This window comes from Cyprinodon tularosa, unplaced genomic scaffold (assembly GCF_016077235.1).
Source record: "Cyprinodon tularosa strain WSP-4 unplaced genomic scaffold, ASM1607723v1 ctg4, whole genome shotgun sequence".
NCBI classification, from domain to species: domain Eukaryota; kingdom Metazoa; phylum Chordata; class Actinopteri; order Cyprinodontiformes; family Cyprinodontidae; genus Cyprinodon; species Cyprinodon tularosa.
In genome coordinates, this window is record NW_024039118.1 from 800,316 (window position 1) to 827,734 (window position 27,419).

Consider the following 27,419-nt stretch of genomic DNA (forward strand, 5'->3'; position numbering starts at 1 on the left):
CATGTCAATCTAATTCAATGAACATATAGATATAGAACATATAGATATATTTGGTCAAACTGAATATAATGTGGGTAAAATATCAACAGTGACAGGAAACAAACATCACAATTTCTTTAAATTTGTTCAGCCAAATCCTGTCACAGAAAAGCTATCACAGTGGCTAATTGTGAAAAAAAATCAACTGTGGAAAATTCACCTTAATTAATCATTTAAACCCAGACACTATTACTGCATACATTTCCTTAACGTCTGAAAGGAAATCTTTATCTGTTCCTGTTTTTGTAGTAGTTTAAGTTTTACTTTGCATGGTGGGAATTAAAAAGTGGTTTTCTTGTTAAACTTGTTGTAGTTCAACCCAGAGGGGATTTGGACTCTGGTTCAGCCAAAGCCACCCCCCCAAATGAATGCTGATTGGTCAGTCTGATCTTTATTTGTTTTTTCATTTTTAATTTATTATTCTGTATATATTTGTTTTCTATTTATTTATCAAACAGGAACTGGTTGAGGATTTTTTTTGTAGGAATATTTTTGACTGTATATCAAAAATATTTGTCTACATTATCTTTCTTTCTTCTTTTTTTTAAACCCACTTTTTTTTAATGGAAGCAGGGGCGGGCCATGGCCACCCTTAGCCAATCATTGCCCCCCCGGCCACCCCTACCATTTATTTCCCTCTAATATAGAGGTGGCAGCGGTAATACTCTCAAGTGGAATGTTCAAAACATTTAAAATTTTCATATATTAACAGTTACTTTAAAATAAAAACACTGTGGTTAATTATGCACATCAATATACTAACATTAGGTACAGAGTTCAAGCAGAAATAGATTTTGTGTTTTATGGGTTAAGTGAAAAAGATGTGTCTCTGCAACTCATCAAGGAGTCTTCAGTGAAATCATAGATAAATATCTATTTTTAATAAAAACTTATCAATCAATTTATGTAGATATTTGTGCTTGTAAATATCAATTTTATGCAGAATGATTATTGATAAAAGTAGGTAAGTCATGACAATGGAAAAGATGTTCGCCCAAAACTCAAACCTGAAAGAATTTTATCCACTATACCTTTTATTTAGAAAGCACATATGTTTGAATATATTTGTCTATTTGTTAGCAATGGCTGTGGCAAAGGATAGTTAGTCTTTATTTAGAAAATATGGATGGTTTGCTCATTAATTTTCCTGTTGGAACAGTGTAGATTGACCGTTAAGTTTTGGTGCCTATCCACTTTCGGGCCACCGTTCAGTATACATTGGTTATTGCCTGGCCACCCTTATAAAAATTTTCTGGCTATGCCTATTATTGTAAATATTATGTTTCATTAAGTTTTTTATGGAAGAGGCCATATTTCACATATATTAGTGAGAAGTTTGGGTGTCAATATTTTACTTACATATGGAGCACTTCAGTCCTTGAACGTCCCATTTTCAGTCAGACATTCACACCTAAAATACTGAACAGCTTAAACTGGTCAAAACGCGGGAGACAATGTATTTAAAATATCAGAGAAAAGAAAACAAGCAAACAAACAGAACTATCAGGCTATTTTTAAATGTAATAAAAATGGTGACACGACCTTAAAGTAATATTTTTTGAAGACTGTTTGGTTCAACGACGTCCACAAAAAAGAAAAAAAAGGATAACGCATCCGATGCTTGCTGTACCTAAACCTTCCCACTGTGGTTATTTTGGGCTCTCAAACTCCAATACCCATAAGGCTTAGCGCGCTAAACGTTGTCATGTGATTTAGCCACCAAGAAGCTTGCTTCGACAACAAACACTGTGTTATGCTATATATTAAATGCTTTCTCTAGGAAGATTTTCTTCCTTCATCTTTGCTAACATCTATTTGACGTTTTAAGATAGTATAACGATTGGACACGATTTTTTTTAACAATGTCGGAAGTAGAGGGACAGGTAAGCTAGCAAGCTAATACTGATGCATTAATCTGCACTTCTTGTCATTTTGGAGATTACTCCAGGAAAATTGTTGATTGACTTTTCGAGAAATAAAAAAAAAGAATCGGTTTGTTTATTCAATCTGGGGTGGATAAAATAAAACGCGGGGATGCTATAGCTATACTGTGAGGTTTCTGTTATTCTCTTTAAAATTTAGCCCCAAAAGCATACCTGTTCGTCATGTGATCTAGCATTGCTAAGTTTGTTGTTTAAAGAAAAAAACTCAGGATGTTTTTATTTTCCAGGAGAGGAAGCAGAGTGGGGAATTCACAGATGAATCTGAGGTAAGATTCATCATTACATCATTTTGCACTGATGTTTTCATCCTATTTCCAAAGGAAGCATGGGAAATGTACATAACAGTAGTTTGCTATGAAGGCAGGCTTATGGAGAGATAAAAAAACACAAACAAACAAAAGGTAAAAATATAAGGCAGTTGCACCAGTATGTCGGCACAGAAATACACCAACAACACATTGTTAGAGGAGTGAGCATATTTCTGTCAAACCTGGATGATTTTTACCTCGTATAAAGCAGTGTCCACTGAAAGGACTGTAATACATCAACACAGCCTGATCCCTGTAGGATCTTTGTCAGGGTTTGAAAGGTGTCAAGCTCTCATGAATTACAGATGTTTTTTTCCTGATCTTCCAACATTAGGACTGAACTTTGGCATGTTACAGCACACCTGTGCTCCGGAGAATCACACACCAGCTTAATAAAACATGACTACTACATCACCGTCAGGGAGGAAGCAGATTTTTATGTTTCTACTATGGAAGCTGATGAGAAAATAATTACATACAGGCAACATTGAACTATTTCACTCAAGTAGGTCAGAGCAGGCTAAAGGAAAGAATGAAAATCATAAATGAATGGGCATCCTATTTTATGTTTGCCAATTTTATATCGGCTGCTGTAGGGTAATTAACATTTTGATTAAGAAGATGCTATTATCTAGGGGTAAAACAATTATTCGGATTAATTGTGATTACTTGGTTATTGAAATAATTGTCAACTAATTTTGTAATCGATTAATCGTTTACTGGAGTATAGAGACTGTAAAATATGCCTTTAGCTGACAGAGCAACCCACTTAGAATAGTAATTGTATCAAAATTGTAAAGAAAAAGATATTAAAAGGTACTTTAAGATAAAAAGTTTGTCAATATGCTGGATTCAGAACTCCACAGGTGGAAAGGTTTTAGTTTCACCTGATATCATTAAGTAAAAAATCTTCTTTAGGGAACCTTTGGCTGTCCGATTTTTAAGTGAAAAAATAATCAACAGAATAAATGATTTGCAAAGTAATCGGTAGTTACAGCTTAATATTATCTGGCTTTGGGTTTGCTCTTTTGAACACAGTTTTAAGGCAGCCTTTATGTAACTGAATGTATGAATGAATGAATAAATGAATAAGAATTTGTTTCAAACAATTTGACAAACAACAATAAAAGGATCAACAAAATACACACAAAAGAGAATATTTAACATTAACCTAACCAAACGCCAATTTCCAAACTAACTAAATTCACCTGAACATAAATAATAAAAAAAAAACCCTCCACCAAATAAATCTGTCGGTATATACAGCCAGAGAACTGACATCAGTTAATGTAAATTGTCTGAAAAGGGGTATGAAGAAGTAAAACTTATTTTTCATACCCCCTTTCCCTCTAATTGCACTTTAATTAATTTAGAGAAACCTTCCTGTTAAACCTGTTTTTTATCCAATATTCACACACACTCATAAAAATATAAATACATATATACACAATTATATTTATATATAGTGTGTTTTGTGCAGAGGCATTTTGCCAATGTTTCAGCTATTAAAATGTCTCTAGTTTTGACAAAGGGTATTTTGTCCCATGCATCCGTTCAAAGGATGACTTGAGATCTGAATTAGCGATGCTACTAAATCACCTTTTTGTGTTATTATTGATGGCCTTTTTTTCTTTGCTGTGGAATTTATATTCAGGTAATTATTTTGTAATTACACCCATCCATGGTTTGTCTTTTATGTTTTGGCAAATAGATGCAGAATCATCCAACATTTTATGATGCATGGCCCCAAAGTTTTGCTGCCCCTTTAGCAGTAAAGCAGTCTAAAAGTACAATGTTTCTGTCACTGACTTTGGAGATGCTGTAGTTTAGGAGAAACTCTGTTTTTCTTCCTACCAGTTCTTTAGATCGCATGGATGGCAAAGAGCTTGATCAAGGTCTCGTCTAACGAGAGCCCTTTCTCTCAAGCCTTCTTTGATGTTGATTTGCACGCGCAAGATGGCCTTTAAATGTAGTGGAAGAGGGATGCATGAATAATTTTGAATATTCCCACTTGAAACGTTATACCATTTACATATATTCCTATTTAGGTGGGATATAGATTATTGCTCCTGGTCTTTTAGAAGTTTGAGAGCTACACTTATTTTGTGTGATTTCTGATGCTCTTTCATTTTAAGTTAGAAATGGTTGAATAATCAGGAACTAATCAGTAATGAGTATTTGGTATATTATGAAATAACCCCTTTTAAAACTGCCACTAGATGCAAAGTCTGAAAAAAATTAATCCTTGTTGAATTCTGTAAGTTTTTATGACAATAGAAGTAAATATGTGCATCTTCATGTGAAAGGGAGGAACCAAAGAAACAACTTTCCAAGTAGAGCAACACGTTTTGGCTTTAGGCAGAAGAGTTACAACATAAGTTTGTGAACAGAAGTGTGTGAATAAACTTTTAATAGTGATTTTAATTGTTCTCTAGTTCAGGTTTTTATGGAATTGATGTCTTCTAGAATTCCTGTTTTTGTATGTGAATGAAGTTGTTTAAGTTTTACTTTGCCTGTTAATCTTGAATTGTTCAACCCAGAGGGGATTTGCACTCTGGTCCAGTAAGTTCAGGAAGTACCACCCCATTGAATACTGATTGGTCAGTCTGATCATTTTTATTACATTTTATTTCTGTATTTATTTGTTTATCTATTTATTTATCAAACAGGAACTGGTTGGGGATTTTTTTGTAAGAATATTATTGACTTTTTTAAAGATTTTTTGTCAGAAATTCAGATTAATCTTGATTGATCAGTTGAAAGAGAAATAATTATCAACTTTCCCATTTGCTTAAACAATTAAAAAAGAAATCACTAGTGCAGCCTCGGTGATTTGCTATGAAGCTGATGACAGCTACAGTTTGAACTGTGTGTGAATTGGACCATAAAACCTTTGGATCTCTGCAAATCTTGAAGACAACTGAATTGGAGTCACATGATTTCTATTAATGTTAGACCTGAAAGTATTTGCATCAGAGTTTTTTGTCTATCAGCTTCATTAGACTTGCATGTCATATTTGACACGGATGGACTGTTTGCTATATGCCACGTCATGTGCCTGGTTTTTCAGTCAATATCTCAATCTGTGACGAAAGAAATCCTTCTGTCCCATTTATGCTGAAGCCTGAATCTTACCCTTGACGTCATCAGATTAAACGGTTCCGCATGCTTATTTAAACTGACAAGAGGCAAGAAAAGCAGCATAAAAGCAACTTCTGTTGTCCGCAAAACAAAAAGCAACTTACAAGAAATGGCAAAACTTTTAAAATGAGTATTTTCTCTGTGGGGATGAAGTTTGCCTTTGTTGTTTGATACGCCTTTGAAACCCGTGACAAATGCCCTCGCATCAGAAATCTCACAACCAGAATACACAGGAAATAGCCTAGATATGGCATTGTTGAGTGGGGAAGGATTGTTTTTGAAAATAACATTTTTTCCACGCTATTGTCCCCCACCTCCAAGCCAGGAGCACATAATGGCAGACAATGTTTTGAGTTGATGCACCCTCTGGGCAGCCACAGACTGTGCAGCATTGGTTATAAACCGAATTATGGGTAATATTCAGGCTGTGACCGGCCTCCAATGTGGGCTCATGCTGGAAAGTGTAACGCAGTAGAATGCCTTAAGTTTGTCTTATGAAAACAATAGATGCACGTATTTCACCGTGGACAAGCAGCTCCAACAACAGAGAGGAAAAAATCTTTTTCAGAAAGCATATGTAAATTAGATTCTTTAAAAAAGCAACACATTTTATACAGCTCATCTTTCTAATTTTAATTGCAGTAAAGAAACAGGTTACTCATTACATTTTTGCAGATTTTTACCCATTTAATACATAAAGTAATATCTGAAAAGCAAGAGAATAAAGTGCTGTTAAAAACCATGCAAGTCCTAAATCAATATTCTGGTTTTCTCCTAATAAATAACGACAATAATGCATTCAGAAGTATTTTTCTGTAAAAAAAAATTTTTTTCTTCATACTTTTACAGACTAAAGTTCATTGATTTAAAAAAAAAAAAAAAAAAAAATCATGATTTGAAAAGAAAATTCCTCCGGGGACATAAGGATAACCTTTGAACTGATTTAAAAGGTGTCAGCTGAGCAATAAATGTTAAAATTTCATTAGAATTAGAGATTCAAGCTTGTTAATTTTTGAGGCATAAACATTCACATGAAAACATGATTTAACTGCTTTCATGTTAAAATCTGAAGCACCGGCTGCTGAAATAACAGCTATTATTGTTGTAATTTGTTGTAAATGCTTACAGGTATAGTGGAGAATTTTTGCGAATTTTTGAAAAGACTCTTCACTTAAAAAAAAAAAATATGCACATGCACAACTCTGTACCTGCTTCCTAGAGGGAACGCCTATTAAACGCATGCAAGAGCCCATTTCTTCTTGTGCACTCTCCGTTTAAATGTTGCTGTTTGCTTCACTCATACAAGCTTACTTTCCAAAAGAAGATTTGCAATTTTTCCACTATGTCAGACTCACCACCAGTAAGTAAAAATAGGGACGAGCACGTAGGACGGCCTTACGTAAACATCTCACCCAGAATGCCAGAAAAATAATAATTTATCTGCTTTTTATTAAAAATAAAAGGGAATCACTAATTTAAAACAAAAACACCAGCCTCTATGTAGTAGTTGTTCCAACAAAAACATTGTTATCCAAAACATGTTACCCTAAAATTTTATATTTTTATGTAAATATGGTGGTGGCTCCATCATACTGTGGGAATGGATTCATGCACCAGTGGGGAAAAAAAGGTGGTCAGAGTTGAGGGAAATATTGAGAATTTTTTAGAAAGATTTAGAATGAGAACAATCCCAAAGAAATTGAGGCTATAATTGTAAACAGATAAATGTATCCAGGGAAATTAATACAAATGCACATCGCACTTTTCAGATAATGGGTAATAAATATAAATAAAAAAACACATTTCATCTTCCTTCTCTGCACTAAATTCAACTCAGCATTAATCGTGTTCCCAGTAAGATACACAAATGATTTGATAAAATGTGAAAATAGGAATATTATTTTGTATGCAACAGTAACTAGAGGCCAATTTGAATTATTTCCACTTGCTTAGTTTTCAAACAGCTGGAACTTCTTCTAACTGATCTGTGGTTTGTTTTAATCACACAATACTAAATAAGGACATGCTGTATATCCCATTTTTCCTGCATGGATCATTTCAGAGAAATCTTTCTAGAGTTTTAGAGGTGACCCTGTTGTAATAGCTACCTTATAAGAAAGTGTTTCAGTGAGAGCCCATCTCCTATCTCCACCAGGAGGAGGACAGTGAGGAGGAGCCCAAACTGAAGTATGAGAGGCTCTCCAACGGGGTGACTGAAATCCTCCACAGCGACGCAGCCAGCTGTATGACGGTCCACGACAAGGTAAGGGTGGTAATCCACCCCCCACCAGGGTATTTCAGCTTCAACTCCAATCTTCTCCAAAGGGGAATTTTTTTTTTCTGTTTACCCGCACATTTGAGAGATGCCATCTTCAAAGTTGGTTTTCATCCCTTCTGCTCGATCCGTTGAGGCAGGCCATTCTTTTCTCACCTTGCTTTCCCCCCTTGTGCCTCAGAAGGCACCATTGTCTTTTCCTCTTTTTATTCCCACTTCTTACATATTTTTTACTCCTCTCCTACTCTATTTTTTTTTTAAAGAGAGCCACTCTCTGCATGATCTTTAGCCATCATGGCACCAGCAGCACACCCTCACGCCTGAGCAGAGCAAAAGTCAAGCCCAGTTACGTCTCCTTATCTGATGTTTTATTAACAACAATTGATTTTCATTTATTTATTTCTGCTCTGTGAGTCCAGGCTTTTTTTTTTTGTCTCCTACACCTGAAGCAGCCATGAAGAAAGTCTGTTTTTGTGAAATCATAATTAGAATTTAACTATCCGTTTTTCTAATTTGGTTTGTTTACCTTTAGCCATCCAGCCCGCCATCAACATGAAAACCCCTACACACACTAAAGGCAGCAAGCACTGCCTTATGTTGCCTCATATTTTAAGTGTCTGAATTGGAATTTCATTTGAACAATTCCCATCCTGATAAATCCCTTTAAAAGTCGCTCCGCCTCACAAGGCCGAACCTTTTATTTATTTATTTTTGGTTATTTTATTTGGGGAGATTGCAGGGGGCTCTGTCTGACATGCTCAGCTGTGCCTGTAAATATAAGCATTTCATTATAGACTGCACTGAAGCATGGTGGGCTCGCCGCACATCCACATGCTGCTCGGGAAGGGAGGGGGATTAGGAAGACGGCATGCAGCAGGGGCTGGGGCGGAAGAACACACACTTAATCTAATGCTAGAAGCCCCCGGTTTCTGTAATTTTTATTTTTTTTTTGTCCCCGCGGACTTGTGCGCACACACATCTGCAGCCGTATGGACCCCTGCTGGAGCCTTAAAACAGAAACCAGTTGCTGGTCAGGAGAAGAAATGGGTCTATACTGGGAAAGATGGTGATTGGGTTGCAAGAAGAGCATGTAGAGAGCATTTATTATGCTTAAGCATTTTAATTTAAGGGGGAAAATGCCATTTCACACTGTCTGCTTTAATAAATAGGGCTTTTCCACTCCTTGCAATTTCACAGCTTTGCCTCCAAGCCCACCCAATCCCCTCTATGAGCATGTTCCAGGAAACATTTTTTATCCTCTACCTCTGCCAACTTTTTTCCTCTTAAAATTGTTAAACATCTTACTTTTTGTCTTTTTTTCAGTTTCTTGCTCTGGGAACCCATTTTGGAAAGGTGTTCCTGCTGGACATTCAAGGAAATATCACTCAGAAATTTGACCTTGTAAGTATGACGTTGTTTTATTGATAACAGTGGTTCAGTTCTGCTTTTTTTATCCTTCCTTCCTTCCTTCCTTCCTTCCTTCCTTCCTTCCTTCCTTCCTTCCTTCCTTCCTTCCTTCCTTCCTTCCTTCCTTCCTTCCTTCCTTCTTTGCTCTGTCCTTCATTCCTAACTTTGCTTTTCCTTCCTTCCTTCCTTCCTTCCTTCCTTCCTTCCTTCCTTCCTTCCTTCCTTCCTTGCTCTGTCCTTCATTCCTAACTTTGCTTTTCCTTCCTTCCTTCCTTCCTTCCTTCCTTCCTTCCTTCCTTCCTTCCTTCCTTCCTTCCTTCCTTCCTTCCTTCCTTCCTTCCTTCCTTCCTTGCTCTGTCCTTCATTCCTAACTTTGCTTTTCCTTCCTTCCTTCCTTCCCACTGCTCATCTTCCCTTTTCAGTCTTTCTCTTACATTTATTCCTTGTGAACTTTATCCATTTTCTTGTCTTTCTCTAGTTTCCTCCACCTTTGTCATTCTTTCTTTCCAAGTATACAGTGCAAAAATATGTGAAAAAGGGATTTGATTGCTGTGATTTTTCCAATGAATATTCAGAGCAGTGTCAATAAACTTTAATATGCTCTTTTTAATAAAAACTTCAAGGTGTGTATTGTTAGCTCATGAGAATAAAATTAAATAAACCTTCAAATTATAAGCATATTTGTTAGTTTGACTGTAACTTGAAGAGTTTTGCAATTTGTATTTACTATCTTTAAACTGATCACAGTGTCTGTGAACTTTTTAATGGGTAATCCATACTTTTCTCCTTCAATAAATTATAAATATGAGACTCGGAGGTCAGGAATGGAAAAGCCAACAACAAACAAGAAGTAAAAAGAAGTAGCCTCTTGCCTAAACTTCCTCATATCTACAGTCTGAGACAGAATCATAAAAGTTTAACTGGAACTGAGGCAAGGTTAAAATTTTTAACACACAAACACAGCGAGGAGGACGAAAAGGAAGTCTCCAGGGCTCATTGTTGAGGCTATTAACAGCAGTAAAATTGACATCTGGGGTCACCAAGTTTCCATGACAACAACTCGTTTTTAGGCTTTTGTACACCTTTTTACTGGAGTGCTTTAAATAGAGGAGGGCCTGTATGTTCTTCACATCCTTAGCTTGTATAAAGAGAACGAGTTCAGATCGTCTTGGTGACTTAAAAGTTAGACAGGAAAATGTGGCCACGTTAAAACGACTCCAGTTGTAAAATGTTGCTAGCTGTTCATGCTAAAGCCTTCTTGGTAAACACTTCTGCTGCCATCCTGTGTGCTTGGAATTTTTATACTAACAGTCCAGCTGGGAATTTTTTTCATTTTTTTTTTTCTTTTTTTCTTTTTTTGCAGGAAGTTGACAGTTTAAATCAGAGACCTTCAACCATGACCATTATCTCAATGAAGTCCCCCTTGAATTTTTCCACATTTGGTCACATTACAACTCTAATAATAATTGATCATTAATAATAATTGAACTTTATTGATCTCACATTGGAGAAATTTACCTCTGCATTTAACCCAACCCCTTGGAGAGCAGCGGGCTGCCATCGTGGGGCGCCCTGGGAGCGATCAGGGGGTTTAGGGTCTTTGCTCAGGGTCTTTGCTCATCTCCCCCCAGATTTGCAGTCTGTGGGAGTGGGGCTCGAACTCAGAACCTCAAGATTCCAAGCTCTATGCCCAAACCACTAGGCCGCCATTTTCCAAACAGATATAACTATATTCTGTTGGAATGTGATCTGAAAGATTGTGGAACCGCTCTGACTGACTAGAAATGCTGCTATCAGCAGCAAAGACACAGCACTGCAGCATAGGAACCGCTGCGCATCCAGTGGGAGTAAGCGGTTATGGTTTTCTTTTAACGGTGTCTTTCTTTTTGTTTACTCTTCCATAAAAAACACAATTATACCGTGCATGGCTAATAGTTGTCCAGTGGTCAGATACTCCCGGCCTGAGCTGCGGATCTCTGCAGTTCATCCAAAGTCACCATTGGTCTCCTGCCTGCATCTCTGATCAGTTCTCTTTTAGATGTTTAGATGGACAGCCTTGTCTTGGTTGGATTACAGTTGTGCTTTAGTCTATTTCTGGATAAGATGTTGGATTTAATAAATGTTCAAAGTTTGATCAAACCTTTTTACAGCCTAAGCCTGCTTTAAATATATTTATGACTTTATCCCTGACCTGTTTTCCTTGGATATCATGATGCTATTTCCTCCAAACTATTCTCTTCTGAAGCCGTTATAGACAGCGGCGCCTCAGATAATAGGGAAACCCAAGTTTTAAAATAGACATAATATGTTTTTCTAAGTTGTGGACATGATTTTTATAGATTACCAAGTCAAACCTGAACTCACCATAAAGTGCAGTACAGCAGCCACTGCTCAAAAATAGGTTTCATGTTCAAAACTTAATACTTAATTCATATAGGAAGTTACATTATTTTAAAGTGTAATGTTAAAGTATAGGCATAATATATAATTATTGTAAGAATAACCTCTAAGTTGAGCTGGTGGCTTTCAGCGATGCGATAAACATTCTTCTTCTTTTTGATGATTAGCACAACTGATTTCTATATTGAACATAAAGAGTTATACTTTGGAATTTCTTTATTAAAAAGCACAACAAATAATTTAATCAGAAAGTTTATGTTATTCAGAGCAACTTCACTGTATGTTCCCTTTATGATTTTTAACTTTCAAAAAATGCTTTTTTTGCGCCCCCAGAGTTCAGTGAAGATCAACCAGATCAGCCTGGATGAAAGTGGGGAACATGTGGGCATCTGCTCCGAGGACGGGAAGGTGAGATACATCTGCTGTTACAGATCCTGGTCCTGGAGCTTCTCTCTGCGGCCAGTCGGGGTTTCTCTATCTTTAAGCTCATTTTATCAACTTCAATCTGTATTTTAATGACCTAAAAGTTTGGGAGTCACTTCCTCTACATTTAGGGCATTAACCAGGAGTTTTATTTCCCCCAGATTTGCACGTAAATGTAGTCGCAGCTTTTAACCATCTTAAAGAACAGTTTGAAGGAGTGCACGCTGATGTGTTTAGCTGTCAGTCAGCCATCAGCCCTTCCATAGGAACCATCTCCATGTTCTGGCTCTTATCTTGTTTCTTTCTATCATCACCACCATCGTTCATGGATTCTACAGTCAAGATAGGCTTTGTGATATCGCCCTGTCCTCCTACTTTCAGTAAAGACTAGATCTTGTCGCAGGAAAAAAGGGGAAGCAGACAATTAAAGCTGATGCAACAGCAAGTGTTTATCACCTCTAATTTAGTTTGCTGTTAATCCTTCAAAATCTAACTTAATCCTTGACCATTAATGCATAAAATCAGATCATATCTGAGTTTTATGATTTCCTCACATCTTTGGGGTGGTGGGGGTAACATCCTGGGGTGCTCAGATAGTCTACTGTAGCAAACTGCCGATGTGGTCAAGTCCAAGATTAGGACTGCTCTAAAGCCTGCAGGGTTGAAAAAAATAAAATAAAAATCATCTCCACTAATTGGTGACCCTGAGCAGGAGCAGGGCGCCAATCAGAATCTCTTCCAACAACTTTTTTTTCCCCCCCGCTGGCCTCAGATAGTTGCAGACACAGCAATTAAACGAGAAATGTTCAGTAATTCACCTTTGCTTTTGTCTTTTCTGCCGCCTCATCTCTGTTCCAGGTTCAAGTGTTTGGCCTCTACACAAGAGAGGGCTTCCATGAGAGCTTCGATTGTCCTATCAAAGTAGGTATTTTTTTTTTGCTGTACCTTCCTTTATTACCTCGCAAAAGCATTTTAAGCATGAATTCTTACTGTATGCTACATCACAGCCACAGACCTTATTGTATTTTATTATTATTTCATTATTGCTACATGATGGATGAAAACCAAATTGTGCATTGTTGTGAAGTGGAGGAAAAGTTATGCTAAATGTTTTTTAAATAAAGATCTGAAATGTGTGGTATGAACTTGTCTTCTAGCCTTTTGAGTACTTAGCAAAAGCACATTTTAATTGCAGTTGTACTTTCTTTATTTATTATATGTTTAGCAGGTTTCCACATCTACAGACTATCACTCCACATCATCTTTGTGAAGTGGCTCTAACTTAGTTTGGATGGAAAAACTCTTCTCAATGTAGAAGCCCCTTAATTAAATTTGAATCTAAGTCATTCTGAATGTCATAAAGAGTCGATAAAGTGAAGAACATTATGTACATTTAGCATCCTCTTCATTAGCAGTGTCTTCAGTCAGAGGCTTCTCAAATCCAGTGTAAGACAGAGCGCCACAGAAAGTCCTTCAAGCCTACAGCTATCAGCCCCTACAGCAGATATATATTTAGAAGCTGACCATGAGTAACTGCTACATTTTATTGCCCTGTTGGATTAATAAATTTTTTTTTACTAAATTGAATTAAATATAAACATATTTTAGTCTAAAAATGACCACTTTATCTCTGATTGCAGGTTTAGGCCAAATGTCTTGCTGGAAAGAGAATCGTCACTACCTTTTAAACTATGTCTAACTCTCTCTGCCCTGTTGCTAGCCTAACAACGGTATAATGCTGCCACCACACTGTTTCTCAGTTGAAATTGTGTGTTCAGAAGAATGGATTGTTGGTTATTGTATGTTAATGCATATATTTGCTGTGCTAACTGAAAAAAAGACCTGTTTTGGCTCGATATAGGATGATGAGTGTGTCTTTGCAGGTTAGTAGTTGTGGTACTCTTCATTTTTAGATGATGTGTTAATTGGAGCTCTGTAAGATGATGTTTTTTTTATTTACCAGACTGTGATTTAATTGTCTTCACTACTTTGTTCCTGACTTGTCTGCTATGTTCCTTGGTCTGATCATAGATTCTGTAACAAACCACTGAAACCTCCACGGAGCAGGTGGATTAAGGCTGAGCTTAAATTTATGCTGAGATGCTATTCATTGATTAGATCTTTTTTTTGTAGTTGGTTGCATCAGGTTTTATTAAAGGAGCTGAAAACAGACCTGTTTTTTTTTGTGAAACATTTTACAGAACATGAATAATTTTCCTTCTATAGTGAAAAATAAATAAAAATAAAAAATCTCAATGTTAGTCTAATCCCATTGGAATATGTTATAGTTTGTGGTTGTAGCATCCTAAACTTAAAGAGTTATGAAAACTTTTGCAGGATACTGTAAGTCATGATAAAGCCTCCTTTCTTTCATTTTGCAGGTTGTTGCATTACACCCTCAGTTCAGCAGATCAAACTACAAACAGTTTGTCACCGGGGGCAACAAGGTAGGTTTAAACTGTACTTTCCTCCCGCTAACAGTCATTACGGGCAGTTTTGGGCGTTTATAGAAATTTTCCTGCCCTAATAATTCCCGCCTGATTGCGTCCGGGTGAAACCGATTCCTGTAAAAAACTAAGTGGCTTTGGCCAAGCTCGGAAGGCAAAACTCAGGCCTTTGTCTAGTGTGAAAGGCTCTTAGTTTTCTGTCTCTTTGCTGGAGTGCTCTCGGCACAGGTGGCTATTTTCACAAAGTGCTGTTCTCTCTGCAGTGTTTCAAAAAGCAACGCTTTACGAGCGCAGCAAATAGATGCCATTATAAAGTGGCTACATAGTCTTAGGCTTTTCTTTGGGGAGACATGTATAGAGTGAAATGAATTTGAACATTAGATTTGATTTTTCCCAGCTCAGAAAAAACAACATCTGCCTGTTAAAAAAAACTGCTATAATACAATAAAGCTCTGATCTCGCGTCATTGAGCCATAAATAAGGTGCACTGACATTTATACAGCAGTGTGAGGAAAAACTTTCTCCATAAAACTCCATTATTAGCGTTACTTTGCCATTTTCTTTCAATTGCTGCTGATTCCTCTCCCTTCCATGTTGTGAAGGCCTCCACAAGGTGCCTGTAATGAAAATCAATAAGCCTCAACGGGCGCCACATCCTGTCAAAGGAAATTCAATTTTGTCTCCCCAGTTCTTTTGTAGTATCATCTCTTTGTAGAGCAAACTGTTTATTAACATAGCCCAAATGCTGAATTAGAGCGAATTCTACCTCTTTGGTAACAAATCTGTCCTTCTTTTGGAGGCTTTTTGTTCAACTTTGTACAGTTAGGATCCAGACAACGCAGAGAATGTGCAAAAGATAAAGCCGACGCGAGGCTGTGAATTCCATCTGTAATGATAACACAGGGGCTGATTTTTAAATATGCTTTATTTTACACCAATCTCATTTTCCTCAATAAATGGTGTGCGGCCAAAAGAGGCAGCCAGCCTCATGATGAGAGATAAGGGTGTGAAATCATGCCTATAATGCACCACATTTTCACCGCCGCCTTTACGGCTTCTACACAGACTGTGCGCAAAATTTGTCGACCCACTTGTGCGTTCCGAATGACTTCCTACATCAGTGGACCTGAAGCTTGTCCTGCTTCACTGCAGTCAAATGAACAATCTGTCTTAATTTTCCATTTAGCAAAACGCTCCTAAGTGAAAGTAAGTCCGCGTATGAAAAGGAAAAAGCTTTTATGTCATTATGTACAGTTTGACTTAAATTTATGAGGCTTCTACTCCTTAACTTAACAGGTAACTCCAGCAGCTGTATGCTGTTTATCTACTGCCCTCTGTAGGCTAGTCTGCATTACTGCACTCCAGAGTTGTTTGATATGGCACTGTACTTAAAAAAAATAAATAATAGGATTTCAAGGGGAAAAAAACACCTGTTTGAGATTTTTTCTTATTCTTCTGTTAAAAGAATGTATATTTACAGACAAGTTTTGCATAAGTTAATTAAGCTCAGTATAGAAACAAGTTTAACTGTTACTTAGGATATTTCAGCTCGAGATATTAACTTGAACTTTATTTACCAGTTACTTGGTATTGTTTGATTGAAATTCTAGAATAAGACTCAAATTATTATTCTTATATAAAGAGGGCTAGGCTTCTTAAACAACTGCTAAATTATACTTAAATATATTATAATGGATTTGAATCATTCTATCCAAAGTACATGGTATATATTTAAGTAAAATTCCCGCCAAAAACTTCAACATAGTATGAGATTTTTTTTGTAATAGACCAATATAATATGAATAAGGGCTGCATAAGTTTGATGTGGAACTGAAATACTTTTTATGATGTTAAAGGTGTGGCATGCATTTATCTGTACCCCGTTTCCTAATAAAACCCCTAATTATAATTATTTTTAATGAGTTAGTAAATGTATATTTTTAGTTAAATCTCAGTTTAAAATGATATGTGAGGGCCTCCAAGGTTCACATTAGGGAAATAAAGAACAACAGATAGTTCAGGAACAGGGATGCAAAATCCTCTTTGATTAGTAGTTAGGATAACATCAAACCTGCTGCTGTATGGCCATCTATGCAGTTGCTGTTTGATGCTAATCCCATAGGGAACACAGGAAGCAAGTTTTCTAGCAGTTAACATTTTACACATTTTAGATAAAAATTGCTGTAAGCAAAGGAGCCAGTTTCATCATCTGCTGCTCATCTTCACATTTGGCTCCACAGTTAGATGCATCACCTTAAATCCAATATGGTGGATAAATTGAAGCAAAAATAAAACATGCTATTGGCACAGCTTTGAAACATAATGACGGGAGGAAATTACCATCAGTCTTGGTTTTTTAATAAGATGATCTGTAGCTGCTTCATCCAGAAAGCTGATCTCTGTGAAGACAAAAGACCAAGTGTTATTTCACCAATAAGAAGCACTTATTTAGGTTTTATGATTTTGGCTATGTGCCCTTATGCACAAGCATGAATGTGCAAATAAGTATGTCAAAATAAGCGCTATGTGAGGGAGGCACAGAATGTTTGTAAGTGAAGGTTGGCATAGAACAGGTAACATTCATGTATATAAATGGTCTAGTCAAAGCTCAGACCTAAATGCTTGGTAATACTGGGATATTGTTTTAACGTGTTTAACTTATTGTTCTGTGAAATGGAAGCAGCTGCCCCCTGAAGGTGCTTACACCTTGGAGCTTTCACCCAGTTCTTTTGACTGAATTTGCTTTTAACACTTTAAATTACACTTCTTTGTAAAGTAGATGACTCTTAAACATGACTTAAGGTTGAACAGAATTTAATCTAAATCAGACAGAAAAAAACGAACAGATTTTTAAACAAATTGCTGACATCGAAGTATTGGAAAGGAAGTTAAGGTCCATGCCAGAGCACGTCTCTGTTCTCCAGGATGTCTTCTTGTAGAGCAGAGAACTCATTAGGAAAATAGTTAAACCTCAAAAAAAAGACCAGTAATTAAGAGGTGGAATCAGACAGGAGGATGGGAGGGTGTTGCGCTGGTGTATCTTCTGAGCCATCAGATGTTTCGGATGATATTAAATGTGGAACAGAGTCCTGGCAAAGAGTCCAGGCACTGATCTAACAGAGATAATCATCATAGGTCTTGCAGCTGTAACTGAAGCAGAAAGTGTTTTTCCTTTTTAGGAGTTGAATGCAAATGAGCCACACTTTTCTGATTTTTCACTTGTTTTAGTTTACCACACAATGATAAACCAATGACCAGATAAAATACACTGCAGTTTTCTTGTAACGTTACAGTATTTTAAATGTACAAAACATCTGATTAGTTTTGCAACTGCTGTACATTAAAGTCTTTCTTTCATTCAAGCTGCTCCTGTATGAGAGAAACTGGCTGAATCGATGGAAGACTTCAGTCCTTCATGAGGGTGAGGGCACGATCACTAATGTGAAGTGGAGAGCAAACCTTATAGCTTGGGCCAACAACCTGGTAAGCAACAGCTTCCCAGATCTCAAACCTCATATCCACTATGACTGCAACAGTTATGTGGCATCATTTTCCTTTTTTTCCCCCAGGGAGTAAAAATCTATGACTTCAGCACAAAGCAGCGGATCACCAACGTGCTGAGGGATAACGTGAGTCTGCGGCCTGACATGTACCCCTGCAGCCTGTGTTGGAAAGACGACGCCACACTCATTTTGGGCTGGGGTAATTCCATCAAGGTCTGCTTCTTCTTCTTCTTCTTCATCTTCTTTATTTCAGGCACTACTTCTTCAATGTTTTAATGTCATCTTGTTTCTCCCCAGATTTGTGTAGTCAAAGAGCGAAATCCCACTGAAATGAGAGATTTGCCCAATCGCTACGTGGAAATAGGTAAGTAACGCTGCAGTAAAGCAGACAATGTATCTGCTTACATTTATAGCTGACTCAAACATTTTTCTTATATTTCTTTATAGTGAGAAGGATTAAAATACAGAAACTAGATGAATGGATCCAAGTTCAAAGGATTTTTATAATGAAACAAGGGAGGAAAAATACCTGTTCTGTTATAGAATCAGTTAAATCTAAATGCATTTGGCACTTTGCATTAAATAGCTAATGTGCTGTTCATCTGATCTCAAACATCGGACATATAATAAGGCAAAATAACTAAAAACTTTTAGTACAAATGTACTTTTTAAAATGTATTTAAAAACAGATTTTTATTCTACACTAATCAGATTTTCTTTTTTTTTCTTTCAATTAAATAATAATCACCCCAGAAAGTAGAGTTTCATTTTTGTAATTTTAATTTATTTAATTAATGAATTTCCTAAACAAAGTAAGAAAGGTGTCGAAGACAAGTATCCTATTGTCATATTGTATTTTCTTTAAACCACAAAAGAATTACAACATTTTATTATAGCTTTTTATTATTTTGAGGCTATTTTTCTACATCAATATTATACTGATGACACCTAACTGCTTTAACTTTTTGATTTTTTTTTCTGTATTTTTTTCTTTTCCACTCTTATGATATGACAACCAAACACATTTGAACAGTGATTTATTTTTATTGTTTTGTTTGTTGTTTATTGTTTATTAATGGAATACCCCTTGAGCTGTGCCCTCTCGTTTTTGAGGGAGTCCATGAAACAAAACATAAATTACAGACAACACAACACAGTATTATACGGACAGTATAAAACACACATCAAGAATCACAGAGGGAAAAAGCAAACTTCCTCCATAGTTCTCTCCCCCCCAAAATTTAGAAAAACAAAAAAATCTAAGCCAAAAGAAACAATGACATTTGTAGACTTGTGACAAAATTAACTTATACATATTATATAAAATAAAAGGATGCAATAAAATTCCAAGATACAAAAATACAATATTTTTAATAATAATTAAGAATAACAAAGCAAACTTATTTTCATTTTTCTACACTATTTAAATGCTGATGACACCACAGATTTAATATTGATAATTATGTTATTTCTTTTTCACAAAAATTGGTAAGACCAAATATTATCTTTATATATATGTATATATTCAGCTCATTCCATCAATGAATGTTCCTAATAGTACAGTGTGTAAAAGAGTTGATCCATAAAGACATCCTTGATTCCAAAATTAGAACAATAAAAACCCCAGAAACTCGATGGGTGATGATAGTCTTTATTTTTGTTATGAAGAAACAAAAATCTTTATCTTTATCTCCCCTTTACTTTACTAATATCTTTGACAGACTTGGATACTCATTGATAGTTTTCTTAATCAAATATGTGAAATGTATGATGTTTTAACCCAGATTTAAGAGACCCTGGCTTTAGAAGTTTAGAAGCTTGCTGTTTGTTACCGTAACCCCCCCCGATGTTACTTTATGTCATTCCTCACATTCTTTAAAAACCTGCTGCTTTCAGTGTCTGCATTCGAGACAGAGTTCTTCATCTGTGGTTTGGCTCCGCTGGCGGATCAGCTTGTCTCGCTGTTTTTTGTGCAGGAGTACTTGGACCAGATGGTATAGCTAACCTTTTTTAAACATGTGGATTAACAGAACATATAAATGTGTAGTATTAGGCGATAACCTGTTATGCCTGCATGCAGGATGAAGAGGTTCGCGCGCGGCCTCGTCTCGACATCATCCAGCCTCTCCCCGAGAGCTGTGAGGAGATCTCCTCAGATGCTCTGAGTGTTCGCTGCTACCAAGACAATGAGTGCAGGGACTACCGCCTCGGTGAGACCATCAAACTCACCCTGGGTGAAATGTCACCCAGCCTTTCTCTGCAGTCTGATTTTATTATGCATCGACTAGTAAATGTCAGCGCTAATGCTCGGGACGCAGAGCCATAAATGTATTTTCATTAACAGAGCATTCAGAGGGAGAGCCGCTCTTCTACATCATCAGTCCCAAAGACATCGTTGTGGCTAAAGAGCGAGACCAGGACGACCACATCGATTGGCTCCTCGAGAAGAAGAAATATGAGGTTTGTGTTGCTGAACTTTAGCCAGAGGCTGTTAAAGGTTAAGAAGGAATGTCAGAGTTTAATTCTGCATCCTTTCTCTGAGACAGGAGGCGCTGATGGCTGCAGAGATCAGCTTCAAAAACATCAAGAGGCACGACGTTCAGAAAATAGGGATGGCTTACATCAATCACCTGGTGGAGAACAGAGACTACGACACCGCAGCCAGGTCAGTCCTGCGTGTAGCACAGATATACTCTGGCAAAGACAGAAAAAAAAAAAAAAAAACATTTTTAAAAAGCTGAATTTAGACAATTTTTTTTCAATTTAATGGAGAGAAAATAGATTTTCTTTTTAAGTAAAGTTCTCATGTTTGTTAAATTACCTTTTTGTTAGAGGAATATTATGATTTCTTAGATCTGTTCTTTTTACAGGGATAAATGATTATGCACATAGTTCTTTAAAAACAAGAACTGAGTGCAAAAGTTTAGATTAAAGGTATAGAGGATGATCTTTTTTTTCCAGGTGGATCATCTAAATAAGTGTTCCTCCTAATTGTCAATCGTTCTGGTGATATGTTTTCGTAAGGCCGTCTTATGTGCTCGCCCCATTAGCCATCTTTTTCTGCTCATGCACACTTTCAGTTGCATATGTGTGGTGAGCTAGGGTCATTGAAGCTCAACTGTCTTACTGCAGTTCTTTAAAAAATGGCAGAGGGTCGTAAGAGAAAAAGTGTCTACGAAGTGTATGAGAAGAGAAGAAGGGCTTCAGAAGAGGCAGATATAGCCCAGAATGCTTTGCATGGAGAACTCTCCTCGCAAAGCATTATGGGATTTGTTGTCAGTGGCCAGCTGTCGCTACAACATAGTGGCGACTAATAACAAAGATGGCTCTGGCACCGCACAGTGGAGGAGGAATTCTGTGACCAACGGAACAATAAGCAGTGATCATCCTTGTGATGGTCAGTTAACTGAGTTTGCTATAAGGTCCACTATATATTCCCCATTGTATGTGGTAAGCTTGTATGAGCTACGAGAACAGCACATTTTAAACAGGGTGTGCACGTGGAGAAATGGGCTTGTGCACGCTTTTACACGTGCATTTTTTTTTTAAGTGGGGAGGGCGCCTCTTTTAAAAAATCCTCTACCATACCTTTAAGTAAGTATATGCAGGTTCAAATATGAACATCCACATTAAAATTAAACAAATAAATGCTAATAAAGAAGAAGTTGTACTCACTGCCAGAATATTTGTCCCATTTTTTTTTATTAGCAGATTATATTCTATTAATGAGGAGGAGGTCAGGGCTTTGGGAACTAATTAGTTATGCTAGCTGTTAGCCTGATTCACTCATATTGGAACACCGAACTGTGTTCAAGTTTCAACCGCCTAGCTGTTTATGTGAGGAGTTAGATAAATGAAAAATAAGCCCTCCTTCTCTGCTCCATCCAACCTGTGCTATGCACCAGCTCCACTTATGTCAAAGCAGCCCCACAGCATGATGCTTCCATCACGATGCTCAGCCGTTAGTACTGAAAACTTTCTGTTTCATCATTGTTGCCAAGCAGCTCAGTCTGAATTGGTCTTTAAGGCAAGCTGCACATTTTCATTTAAAACAGCTGTTCCTCAGCACCCTTTCATTTCATGTTGATACTAAAATGATTTCATTCTGGAAAGAGACTCTGGTGCTGCAGCATCTTCCAGCAAATGATAGGCTTGAGTTTCTGAGTTGTTCTTGAATATCAGAACTAATTTCCATTCATCTAAGGTTTAGATCAAATAGGGAAAACCTGAATGTTTAAACAGGGCAGTGATCTCAAACACACTTTGAAATGGGTTTTAAAATGGATGGAGAATAGTTTATTGCTTCCAGAAGATCGGAATGTAGGAAGTAAATATCCCAACTCTGACTAGAAGAGTGGTTAAATTCACTACAAGATTAAAGTAAAAAAATATCATCTAGATTGATTTAAGTTTTGCTTTTTTTTTGCAGAAAATGTCAAAAGGTTCTTGGAAAGAACATGGAGCTGTGGGAGAACGAGGTGTACCGGTTTAAGACCATAGGGCAGCTGAAGGTAGAATAATAGAATTAACTTCAAGCAATTAAAACATTTTTCTTCAAGTTGGTGACATCTTTAGTGTTTCACCTCCTCTTTACCTTCAGGCCATCAGTCAGTATTTGCCGAGAGGAGATCTGCGTCTCAGACCGGCTATTTATGAAATGATCCTGCACGAATTCCTAAAAACGGACTATGAGGTACTTTGTCTTCTCTTACTGTTTTTGTCATGTTTACAACTGAGTTGCAGTTCTCACATTTGCCATCTTTTCCCTAAAAGGGTTTTGCTACACTGATCCGTGAATGGCCAGGAGAACTTTACAACAACATGGCCATCGTTCAAGCCGTCAACGACCACCTAAAGAGGGATCCCACCAACAGCACACTGCTCACCACACTGGCTGAACTGTGAGTGACGCTCACACATCTACTACACTCTTAAAACAAAATTTCAGACCTGCAACTTTTAACATTTGTGTCTGCTAAAGATTTGAATCCTTCTTTGGGTTTTATTCAACTTAAGGTACACTTATGACCAGCGCTATGACCGAGCCCTGGAAATCTATCTGAGGCTTAGGCACAAAGACGTCTACCAGCTGATCCACAAACACAACCTGTTCTCCTCCATCGAGGACAAGATCGTCCTCCTGATGGAGTTTGACAAGGAGGTAAGGAAACTAAGCTGATCTCTCGTCCATCCGTATGCGAATGAATCTCACTCTCTTATGAAGGTGGATAAGACCACAATCCGTTCCAGACATCAGCCAGTTTGGATTCAAGACCTTCAGATCTCTGCTAGAAGCCGGAGGATGAGGAGTCATTCCATTTATTCAGATCTGAGTCTAAGTGTACATCAAATTATAAAACACATATGACAGTGAGAGAAAAACAAGATTTAGTAAGTAGAGTATGGAGCTTAATAGAAAATCTGACGTTTTTATGAATTTGGTAAATGGGCGGAAATCTGAAGGAATTTGAGTAAAGAGTGATTTTAAGGGAGTACACACTCAAATCAGTGTGTATTAGGTTATTATAAAGAATATGTCATGTTAGAAGTGAAAATATTTGTCATGTCTTTTTGTAACTCAGAAATGTTGCATTTTAACAGATTTTTTTTTCAAGTCCTGCTCATGTTATACATGGTTTTTATGTTGATAGAAAGCTGTTGATATGCTTCTCGACAATGAAGACAAGATATCTGTAAGTGCACGGCACTGTTCTAAAAGCTTTCCTTCTGTTGGGAATAGCGCCCTCTGCTGACGCTTTCTGCACTTCTTCAAACAGATAGACAGAGTGGTTCAGGAACTGGATGGAAGGCCTGAGCTGCTGCATGTGGTGAGCTAATGCTTTACTTCTAAAGTCTGAAGAATTTTACGTTGTATCACACTATTTTCTTGATTTTTTCCCCCCCCCTCCCCTCTCAGTACCTCCATAAACTGTTCAAGCGGGACCACCACAGAGGCCAGAAGTACCATGAAAGGCAGATTGGTTTATACGCGGAGTATGACCGACCAAACCTTCTTCCTTTTTTGAGGGATAGCACCCATTGTCCTCTTGAAAAGGTGTGTCTTACTAAATATAGGTCAGCAAAAGTGAAGAAAAAACACTTTTTAGCCTTATCTTATTTTCACTTTTTTGCACAGGCTCTTGAGATTTGTCAGCAGAGGAACTTTGTGGAGGAGACAGTCTTCCTTCTCAGTGAGCATTGATGATGGAAAGATTTGTTTGATAGAAATCAAGGATCTAATCTGTTTTTTTTTTACCCATACAGGCAGGATGGGAAACTGTAGACGAGCCCTCCAGATGATCATGGAGGAGTTAGAGGATGTGGACAAAGCTATAGAGTTTGCTAAAGAGCAGGACGACGCAGAGCTGTGGGAAGATCTCATCTCTTACTCTATAGACAAGCCACGTGAGAAATCACATCTCCTGCTCTCTAATTAGAGCTGCTCCAACTTGTTACCGTGTCAATCTATCATTTGATTTGTTACCTTTTTGATTTTATGACTGCTTCCAGCATTCATTACCGGGCTCCTTAATAACATTGGTACTCACGTGGATCCCATTCTGCTCATCAAACGCATAAAGGAGGGGATGGAGATCCCAAACCTCAGAGACTCACTGGTGAAAATTCTCCACGACTACAACCTGCAGGTTTGTCCAGATCTCACTGGAGGTCTTTAGTTTCACCTAATCTACTCTGCAAAAAGGCATCAGACTTATACGTTGCTTGGATCCAATGTATCCAATCCTTTGCAAAAGTCCAAAACTTTTGCAAAGGATTGGATTTTGAATCCTTTGTAAAAGTTTTAAAATATTACATAATACGAAAAAAAAGTAGTATGCCATGCACAGGAGTAAGTATGATCAAAAAGGAGAAGGGCGCTGAGAAAGAAATGTTTATGAACTGGTTGGGTGGAGGGGAATGGGAGCCAGTTGAAAAGGGGCATAGCTTTCCTGTCCCAGCTTACAAAACGCATTCCCACAGCATGATGCTGCCATTGCCTTGCTTCACTTTAGGACTGCTTTATTCAAGATGATGTGCAGCATTAAGTTTTCTCGTCTTGTTGCATTTTGTATGTAAACCAAAGCCTATCATTTTGATCGAATCTGATGGGAACAAATTCTATAATGTTTGTTCTGTTCCTTAAACTGTAATGTTTTTCTAAGGAACAGCTAGAAAAAATTATAAATAATTAGATCCACTATATTTTTATCTACATTATTGACTAATTATGGTGATTTTTAAAGGTAACAGATTGTTTTAACGGAGTAAAAGGGGATGAACGACCATTCTTTAATTTCATCTTAGCCTGTAAGAAAATGACAATAAATATTTAAATATTTCGTTTTAAAAATATTAATATTTAGAAAAAGGAGTTTGAATATTCTTACAAAGGTCTATAATCCCAACCGTCCTGTGTATATATGTGTATATAAAACGATTAGAAATTTAAATTAAAAGAGAAACTCTTAAGCTTGCTTTAAGTACCCTTGCTGTTAATTTATTCCGATTGATCCAGAACAGAAACATCATGAAGGGTTTTTCTGAAAGCATTTTTCTAAACCAGTTTTCCTCTTTTGAAGATTCTCCTCCGAGAAGGATGCAAAAAGATCCTTGTAGCCGACTCGCTCTCTTTGCTCCAGAAGATGCATCGAACCCAAACAAGAGCAGTCAGAGTGGATGGTCAGTCTGTTTACAGATTAAGTTGATTTAATGGCTGTTTAAGCAGATTCCTAAATTTGCTGCTTCTGTTTTGTTCTTTCAGAGGGGAACATCTGTGAGTCGTGTCACAGCTCAATATTACCCTCAGGTAACTGGACGTAGCTGCATCCAGCTATGCTGTTGGGTTATTTTGTCGTTGCTGTTTGCCTAATCAGGCTCGTGTTTGTGTTTCAGATATGGCGCAGTCGTTTAGTGTTGTGGTGTTTCACTGCAGACATATGTTCCACAAGGAGTGTTTACCGTCTTCTGGCCCTGTAGGTGGATCCTCTTGGTTTGCATTTTCTAATTTGACACTTTTTTTCTGCATCACTTTATCTGTAACTTTCCTTTGTTCTCAGATTCCTGGGACGCAGTTCTGTAACATCTGCAGTGCAAAAAAGCGAAGACCTGGAAGTGGAATACTGGAGATGAAAAAGTAACAGTTTAAGGCGCTGGCGACTATTGATGCTTCTTTCCTCTCGGATGCATAGATCAATAAAAACCCTTTTCCTTAGTCACTCATCTGCAAACTTACAGATATGCTGAACATTTCCTCTGGACCTTTTCTGAGTATTTAAGTTTGACAACTGTAAAACGCTGCACTTTGTTCTGCTTTCTATTAATGTTATGTGCTGAGAAAGAATAAAATCATTTAAGCTCTGATTTCAGTTTGTCTCTGGTTTGCTCTGCAGTTAAACAAATCCCAAGCAGGACTAAATTAATACAAACCAAAGCATTTGAGCTGTAGAGCAGCGCTTCACTGTCGAGGAAAATTTAACTTTTTTTAAAGGTAATGGCAAAGCACTATAAAGCGATGTTTTATAATATCTAAAATAAAACAAGCATGCTTGTTTTTTTATGCTTCACTGGTTTAGTTTAAAATGTAAATTTACACTGCATTTTTACAGGTTTCAGCATCTCCAGTCAGGATTTCCTCAGTGATTAAAAAAACAGAGGGGGGTAGTAAATAATTTTTTCACTCAGTGATATTTGCTTGAGTGACCTTTTCGACGTGATTGATTGGTTGACCCTATTGATCTCACAGTGGAAAAATGTACTCGTTACATCAGCTCTATAGTCAAAAAGAAGAAGGTGCATGGGGTATATACAGTCTGTCCACATATTAAAAATAATGTCACTGAGGTATTTTACATTGTTCTAATATGTATTAGTTACCAATTGTGAGGAGTGGCTTCTTAGGTTTATGCCAAAAAAATATTTTGTAAAAGTGTTACTTTTGCATGGATTTGTGTAATTAGTTTCTCAGTACTTGAATAACTTTTTTTAACCAAATAATTTCTCTCACTTGAGAATCTGCAGGATACATTGACATGACTAAGATATAAAAAAAACTGTCATTTTAATGTTCTTATATCAATTGGTATAAAGAAATAGTGAACTTATGACAAAGTGTATGTACAACGTTTAGATTATTTATTGACTTTTAATCATTTCATTTTTCCCCCTGCGAATTACTTTCTCAAATCAATCCTTTTAATGTCATGTTACCAAGTAAATGAACATCATAAACACAGAGCTCCCCCTATTGATGTTATCTCTCTATTTTCCACAAAATAAATTCAACCTTTTTTTATTGAAAAAAAAATTATACAGATCTTACAAACAATTATACAGAAGAACAATGGAAAGGTGGTCTAAAATAAAATACATCAGAAAAACAAAATAAATAATTCTTTAAAAAAAAATCTCTCAAAAATATCCTTGGAAGTATTGCTCTGTTTCCAATGAATTAAAGTAAGGGATTTTATATACTTCGTGCAAAATAAATTCAACTTTCGGAGCAGGGACAGTACGTGATTACGTCACATCCGCCG

General features: G+C 37.0%; 1 protein-coding gene across 1 annotated transcript; it reads left to right on the forward strand.

Annotated features, from left to right (window-relative positions):
- The first annotated feature begins 1,727 nt into the window (after positions 1–1,727).
- On the forward strand, positions 1,728–26,247 carry vps41 (VPS41 subunit of HOPS complex). Its single transcript, XM_038297897.1, has 28 exons — positions 1,728–1,922; positions 2,210–2,248; positions 7,587–7,694; positions 9,030–9,107; positions 11,847–11,921; positions 12,795–12,857; positions 14,318–14,383; positions 17,747–17,866; positions 17,953–18,099; positions 18,184–18,250; positions 19,783–19,880; positions 19,967–20,096; positions 20,231–20,346; positions 20,433–20,551; positions 22,316–22,397; positions 22,487–22,579; positions 22,660–22,787; positions 22,903–23,047; positions 23,538–23,579; positions 23,664–23,714; positions 23,804–23,941; positions 24,023–24,077; positions 24,151–24,291; positions 24,397–24,533; positions 25,467–25,566; positions 25,649–25,693; positions 25,780–25,859; positions 25,944–26,247. The coding sequence occupies exons 1-28, from the start codon at positions 1,902–1,904 to the stop codon at positions 26,022–26,024; spliced, it is 2,565 nt and encodes an 854-aa protein (XP_038153825.1). The 5' UTR covers positions 1,728–1,901; the 3' UTR covers positions 26,025–26,247.
- Positions 26,248–27,419: the final 1,172 nt, after the last annotated feature.